Source organism: Phytophthora sojae, assembly GCF_000149755.1.
Source record: "Phytophthora sojae unplaced genomic scaffold PHYSOscaffold_18, whole genome shotgun sequence".
NCBI classification, from domain to species: Eukaryota; Oomycota; class Peronosporomycetes; order Peronosporales; family Peronosporaceae; genus Phytophthora; species Phytophthora sojae.
In genome coordinates, this window is record NW_009258132.1 from 508,295 (window position 1) to 515,848 (window position 7,554).

Genomic DNA, 7,554 nt, shown 5'->3' on the forward strand with positions numbered 1-7,554 from the left:
ACTTGCTGCTTTATCGGCTGGCAAAGGAGCAGGTTGATGCAGGCCGCCGAATTAACTGACGGACTGTCTGGTTGGGGATGCCATACTGCGGGAAGACACAGCGACAGCTGCAGATTCGTCTAAAGACGCTGAAGAGGACACACGGCGTGAGCTTAGATTCTTTCCCAAGGAGATTTCGGGATCAAAAATCGGCACGGACGCGCTTAGTGGTGGCCACAAGGTGAGCGCTCCCGATAATGTTGGCAACGTTCATGACGCTGTGTCAAGTTTGTATGCCTCGGCCTTGCGTCAACCCGTCCATGCGCCGGATTGTCATGCTGGTGAGATTTCGCCAACTGGGGTTTCAGCAATACTGGCAGTCATTCCAACGCTTACAATCGCCGAAACTTTTGTTGAATTTGGATCTGGGATCGGCAACGTGGTTGCACAAGTGGCATTGGAGACTTGTGTTGGGAGATGCATCGGGATTGAGTTCCAGGACAACTTGGCAAACATGTCAAAACTGCTGATTCGTGGCGCACGCGTGGATTTCCCGAATTTATCCAAGGTCACGATTCACGAGGCCGACCTCAGAGCGATGAGCCCAGCCGTACGCGAGGATATTGACGGGGGCAGTGTTTTATTTGCGAACAATATCGTTTTCGAGCCTACAAGTTTTGCGGCGCTGGAGGACTTTGCATCTTCAGCAGCAGGTTTGGTCCACGTCGTTGTCATGGCAACAATTTGCGGCGGGCACCGCCCAACCTGCCCGCGCAACTTCTGTTCTGTCTGGACACCCCGACAGCGTATCGACGTTCAAGTGTCTTGGTCTTCCCAGCTTCATCACGCATACTGGTACACCAGGGTTGTAGAGCCCTACATCTAAGTACCTCGCGCAGAATGGAAAGGGACATTCAATATACTTCGTTTGTCAGACATGTTCATCCCACTGTTCATTACCTGTAGAGCCAATAACATATATCAGCCATTGTACACATCTACATCAACGTCTTGCACGGACATCGTAGCTCTGACCGCATCCCCCAAGGTCAGAGTCACCTCCATCGTGTCCGAGACCCTGCTGTCGATGTCGCTGGCGACGCCGCTGACGCTACTACCGGCGGCAACCTGCGTGCGGACTGCCGCTGTCGTTGCGCTCGCTGCCCGAGCCGAATGCCACCGTCGCGTTCGTGACCATGCTAGCGCGGCCACGGTCGCCGCGGAAGCCTCCGAGACCATGCTGTTGACGGCACACACGGCGGCGCTGCGGCCGCCGTTGTGCTTGCTGCCCGAGTCGCCCGCCACCATCGCATCCGTGTCGCCGACGGCGGAGACGTTTCCGACCAGGTCCATCAAGACCATGATTGGGGGAATGCCGATGGTAGGGCGTTTCGGCGAGGGAGAACGGGTAGAGCGGTCGCGATACATAATGTCACATAAATAGACTATTGGTATTTGAAGTGGTTTACACAACATGTAAAGGCTCGCCTTTTTGGTGCCCATTTTGCTTTGGTTGATCTTTTCAAGCTTTCCCGCGCTGACATTTTTTTCCATGTCTTCGCTTTGACCAATCAAAACCTGTCTCCGAAAAATCGATGACAGTGATTGGCTGCCAAAGTTCAACAAGAAGTGTGATTGGTGGAATTAGTTCAAATCGATCCACTGTTGTTTGGTCGGCTTGCTCGGCTTGCTCCGAATCAAAATGACCTTCTCGCATCGGAGCTCATTTCCGATTTTGCAAGCTCGATCCCAAGTGTCCCTGGCTGACCACGCTCCGTTCTTCCGGTTTCCACGCCTCGAACGACGGTGGTACACATGTGCTGGCCGTACCCATCGTTTACGGCGCGTGGCTGCCCGTGATACTATGCACGCTGCGGTCAAGTCCAGCCTGCCAGTTCGCCCCTCACTCTCCAAGTCCAGCGTCGTTGGAGTCGCCACACGCTCAGCTCCTGTGTGTCGACGCATCTGCTGCTGCTGACCGCCTGTGCTACTTGACGCGCTGACCTCGGGACGCACCGGGCATGAAGTTGGACTCGCTGTCCGTCGTGTACCCACCCGACGACCACGTCCCGCACAACCGCCGCAACAGCGCATTTGTTGTCGATAACGCAGTGCTACTAGAACTGGCGCTGGGATGGTGTCGTTTGTCCCGTAGTCCCCAACTCTCCTCACGGCATTGCCGCCGGGTGTGGCTGTCAACCACGTTCAGCTGCGAGACGCCGAGATTCCGCTACAGGACCCCGAGATGGAGCGTCGGAGGCGGCACTGGACGACTGCCCACTAGACCTGCAGGTGGACGGCGTTCTCCCGCCCTTTTTCGCTTCCAGCGATCCTCATCGACGGACAACCGCACGTAGATGCCTCAGGAGGGAGCGGGGTGCCACCGGCGACAAAGATCAAGAGAGGCTACCGCTAGAAATGGAGCGTTCGAGTCCCATCGGGGGTCAAGATGGAGCCTGAAGTCGCCATGACGACGACGTCGCAAGCGCCCAATTTGCCCAGCGACAGGGACACGCAGGCGGCATTGGCACTTGGCAGCAGTGTATCTACGATGGGCGTCACCACTGTCGCCGTGTACCGTAGTTCGGACCGTCACTATGGGGCTTGCATGGGTCAACGTAACTGTGGAGACGATGCCGAAGCCGCTACAGCACTTACATTTGGTAGCAATACTGGAGTAAATCTAAGTACCGTATGTTACCGTTGAACGCTTTGAGTACTCGTACTATTCATGACTCTGTGTAATTACACTGTATTCATCCCGCACTCGATATCCGATGCATTTTGCACGGTACCTTGTCAGCACAGCTACGCTGCATTCCGCATGGCGGGCATTGAACCTGCACCGGTGGGTTCAAACTCCACCATACTAACATCACATACAACGATGAGTCGAACCACCCCATACAAAGCCTAGTACGTTCGGTCCCTTTGAACACTTCGAACATGGCCATACAAATAACAATATATTCGGTCCAATGGCTCAAGCGAGACCGATGCATGCAAACCAGTTAGAGATCTTTGCCGTGAAGGAGCCACTGGTACGCTAGCTGAGCTCGTCCACCACCACATACCCAATGCCACGAAAGCGGAAGCAGCGGTCGAGCACCTGCGAGCCCACAGCTAAGCGACAACAATCACGACGCTCGGGTCGTATCTCACCTTCAGCTCCCACCGGTCTAGGTACGATCCGTTGCTTACCTAGCGCTCGAGCAAGGTATCATATTAACGCGTATCCACCGGCATACAGACCTCGCGGATGACCATGCGATGTTTGGATCTGTTTGGCGAGTTCTAAGTGCGGCTGGTTGGAGTTCAAAGCGTCCAACAGGGCGAAGCTTGAGTGATCTGTACCGCTATATCCGTCCCGGTGGTGACTCGAATGGAGCAGAGGGTATCGACTATTATCTGGGTGAACGAGCGCTTTTGGAGCACTATCGGCGGACATTGGTAGTGGAGGATGGTGATACGGATGGTGCCCTGTCCAGGCGACCCGATGACGAAATTGATGTCGACCAAAACAACGTTAATATATGTGGGGCTGGCGATGTTGGTCTCAACGCGGCAGATGATGTACGTGGTAGTAGCGGCGGAGTTCCTGGAGCGAGTGCAAACGACGTTGATTGTGAGAAAGCCGCACTTCCGGGAGTAAGCTGTGTTTGATGGTGCCGCCAGCACTCTCAGGATTATGATGGTGCTGCCTCTGCTGTATCTACACCGCCAACATCAGCGCGCGTCGTACCCGTACATGCAGCAGCTACGCGAGACCATTTACTCCAGCTAGATCACCACGCACCCACCGCATCGTCTGGTACATGTGCGCAATGTGCAGTCTGCAATATGGAGTGTTCAACCGAGCGCAGTTGTACCTGGTGCAAAAAATTTCTCCATCACTTCTGCTCTCATGATGTCTGCGTTTCGTTGAATATCCCAGACCCTAATGGTGGATTCGCCAAGGATTTCGGTGATAGCAGCTATTGCAGCACGCTTTGCAACACAAACGCTACAAAAATGAACTTGGTGGACCAAGGGAGAAGTGATGAACGACCCAATGCCCTACTTGACCTCCCCGCGAGTGTTTTGACGCCAAGTGTGGCTCCGTCGGAACCTGCAGAGACCAACGCCGCCACACCTCCTGCTACAAATTGCTCGGGGGCAGCAAAACCTTTAAGCGAAAAAAGCGTGGTCCTGCCGAACAATCAGCTCCAAAGGCACCCCGAAGCGAAAACCAAGCTGCGCAACGGAAAACGAAAAGCAAGAAGGCACCTACCAAGGCCAGCAAACCCAAGGCTGTGGCAATGAAAGAAGAGTTGATTCGCCGAGCACATGCGGCTGCCGAAAGATTTGTTGATGCTAGCGTAGCATGTTCACCGGCTGATGAGGAGTGGATGCCGCTCAGTTTGTAACGCGACGTTGGCGCAGCATTTTTGATTGGTGTGGTGACTCGCTACAGCCTGGCAAGCGAAAAAAATGCTGACAATGTTAGCGTTCCTCACGACAAATTTCAGGTTCAATGGACGTGTACTGCTTTTCAAATAAAAGATCACGTTCACCACGTTTCCGAAGCCATCATCACCCGTGGTATCCGCCAGTTTGCCAACATGGAAAAAAGACAAACTTCAATTTGGAGAGTCTTGGACGTCCCTGTGCAACATGGTCCCCAAACTATCAAACATTCCTGCACTGACAGATGAATTTGAGGAGATGGACGAGCGTGGTTATCGTGAGTGGTTTGCGTTTCGCGGGCGGAAAGAATTGCAGCGCCCTTTGTGCTCTGGTGAAGTCGAAGAGATAGCATCAATGACATTTTCACCCACAGCATCGCTTGGCCAACCGTCAGGGCTATTTACACATCCGGATGGGATCCTCTGGTACATGACTCTGTTCGACAAGGGTGAGATGAGAAATTACTGGGTGGACGACGAGGAAGCAACTATTTTTTCCTGGAGCGCGTACTACTAGTTTGAAGTCAATTATGACATGGCGAAGATTCCTGTACATCCGTAAGAATTTGAGTTTTCGTTCCAAGGTGTCTACCTCCGACATCAAGCGCGGTCCTGTAGCTAGAATACGACCACTCATGAGCATTCTGAAATCGCGATGCCTGCGCCATGTTGAAGTCGGTCGAAACGTGGCTGTTGATGAGGCCACAATTGCCTGCCGATCCCAGTACGCCCGCCACATTATAGTCTTCAACCCACAAAAACCCACCGGAAAGTATCATTTCAAGTTATACGTGTGTTGCTGTTCTACCTCGTGGTACGCGGTGAGTTTCAAGTTGCACTGCTCCAGTGAACTTGATGATCGGCTGGACGGTGTAATTTCACGCTCAGAAGTGCAGAAATTCGCTGATCTAACCGCGAAGTCGTCTGAAATCCGCTCTCACGTCATGGCGGTTACTTCATCTTTGAAAGGATCCAGTCGCATTGTAAACACAGACAACTTCTACACTTCCTGTTTGCTGTTGAAGACTTTACGATCGATTGGTCTCTATGGGCGTGGCACTGTACGCACATCTAGCAAGCATTTCCCTCATTTTACGATGATTCGTAAGGAGGACGCGAAGCCGCGAGGCTACATGAAGCAAGGTGTATGCTTAGAGAAGCATATTGTCGCAGCTAGTTGGGTGGATGGCTCAATTGTCAATGTCGTGTCTAATGCCGATGCTTCGACCACATCAACTGTGCATCGTCGTATAAATGAATCGGGTGTGGCTTTCACTGCTCCTACTTGCGTCGGCGAGTATAATTCAGCGATGCAAGGTGTTGATCGGCTCGACCAACTGCGTGCACGATTTTCTCTAGCCGATGGCCACTCATTTCAGAAGTGGCATAAAAAACTAGCGATGGTCATGCTTGATATAGCCAGGTGCAATGCCTACATTTGCGATAGTTTGGCGCGTGGTGAGAGCGAGGAGTCTCGTTCGACGGGAGGTACAGCCCAAACGAGGTCAAGAGCCCGCGATAGTCATCGCGCATTTGAGGCATCACTGGTTCGAGAACAGTTCAATGGGGACTGGAAGAAATCTCTGGATAGGGAACATGGAATGGTGTATGCTGCGAAGCCGACAACGACAACAATGCCGATGACGACCCAAACCGCGGCGTCGACAGATGTATCCGAGTCTTCGGGCGATCACGCACAAACGTGTGTTGCAAGAGTGTCCTCGGAGGTACTTCAGGGAAGGAGTCGCTCAATGCGGAAATGCACTGTGTGCAAGTTCGAGGGCAGAGATCCTTCCGAGAAAACCGACTACTGCGAGACCCATCGAGTTGCGTTGTGCAAGCGCACATACCCTGTTGACCCTACGAAGCAGCATCTGTGCCAACAGCAAACTTGGACTTGCTGGCAGAAATACCATTTGTTTTACTTGCCGAAGCAAGTGTACACTGTCGACGGCAACTTGCGACGAACCTCTCCAATTTATGTAGCTAGCCGTCCATTTCTGAAGGCCCGCCAAGATCAAAAGAAGGCTAACGCAGCCACCAAGGCGTAACCTCACATCATTTTTTCAAGATAGTCAAAGTCAACTAACCATTTATACTTCACTGCACTAAGTCACACCGATTCCATCTGCCCCCGCTAGTCTTGATGCCGTAAATGCGGATTTAGCTCGTGGCTGACAACATACCGCTTCACCACTGGTGCACCATAGCGGCAAGCTAACCACACTCCACTGCGTATAATCCGACAGGATGCTATTAGAAATTCCACGCGCCTCCAAGCCGAACAATAACTCCCAACTGTGTATATGTCAGCGAAGACGCCTCAGACCACATCCAGCACGGCCACGTTCGCCACCACCACATCTGAGGTCATGCTGCTGACGGCGCTGCCACGGCCGCTGCCCTCGCTGCCCGAGTCGCCCGCTACCATTGCGTCCGACTCCATGCTGACGAAGTTGCCTCCGATCTCCTCCCGTACGGACACGATCTCTACAAAGGACGTCACGCTGTTGATGTCGCTGACGGTACTGCTGGCACCTCTACAACGGTCTCCTTCCGCACTGTCGATGCATTTGCGCACGCTGTCTGGTCACCGGTCACATCCTTGCCAACCTCCGTGCCGGTGGAGGCACCCACGACCACCTCCAGCACGACAACGGTCACGCCCAAGCGTCCGTGGTCATGATGTTGCCGGCGCACACACGGCGCTGCGACCGCCGTTATGCTTGCTGCCCGAGTCCCCCGCCACCATCGCGTCCGTGTCCGTGTCCATGTCGGCGGAGACGCCCCTGACCGCGTCCTCCAAGGCCACGGTCACCTCCATCGTGTCCGAGACCCTGCTGCCGATGTCGCTGGCGGCACTGCGGCCGCTACTTCCGGCGGCGACCTGTGTGCGGCTGCCGCTGGCGTTGTGCTCGACGATCGCATCCGTGCCCCTGGGGACACAATAGTGTTGATAGATATACTACAGAAGACACAATAGCGTGGGGTTTTACCTATCCCTCTTAGCTGTATGATTGGTCATAAACGGCGAGGAAACTGTCGTGGCTCAGAAAATTGCTGTTTCAGTTATCTTGCTCCTGCATCACCAGTAAAAAGATACTTGATGTATCATTCGGTAACGATAGGG

General features: G+C 53.5%; 3 protein-coding genes across 3 annotated transcripts; 2 read left to right on the top strand and 1 right to left on the bottom strand.

Moving 5' to 3' along the window:
* Positions 1–259: 259 nt before the first annotated feature.
* PHYSODRAFT_534524 (hypothetical protein) lies at positions 260–865 on the top strand (the record flags this gene model as incomplete). Its single annotated transcript, XM_009541094.1, has 1 exon — positions 260–865. A coding segment is annotated over one exon (606 nt), but the record flags the coding sequence as incomplete, so codon positions are not given.
* A 1,135-nt stretch (positions 866–2,000) lies between these two features.
* Positions 2,001–2,263, top strand: PHYSODRAFT_342614 (hypothetical protein; the record flags this gene model as incomplete). The annotated part of the gene is made up of 2 exons (XM_009541095.1): positions 2,001–2,090; positions 2,135–2,263. The coding sequence occupies 2 exons, from the start codon at positions 2,001–2,003 to the stop codon at positions 2,261–2,263; spliced, it is 219 nt and encodes a 72-aa protein (XP_009539390.1).
* A 4,484-nt stretch (positions 2,264–6,747) lies between these two features.
* Positions 6,748–7,359, bottom strand: PHYSODRAFT_342616 (hypothetical protein; the record flags this gene model as incomplete). The annotated part of the gene is made up of 3 exons (XM_009541096.1): positions 6,748–6,964; positions 7,006–7,067; positions 7,129–7,359. Coding segments are annotated over 3 exons (510 nt in total), but the record flags the coding sequence as incomplete, so codon positions are not given.
* Positions 7,360–7,554: the final 195 nt, after the last annotated feature.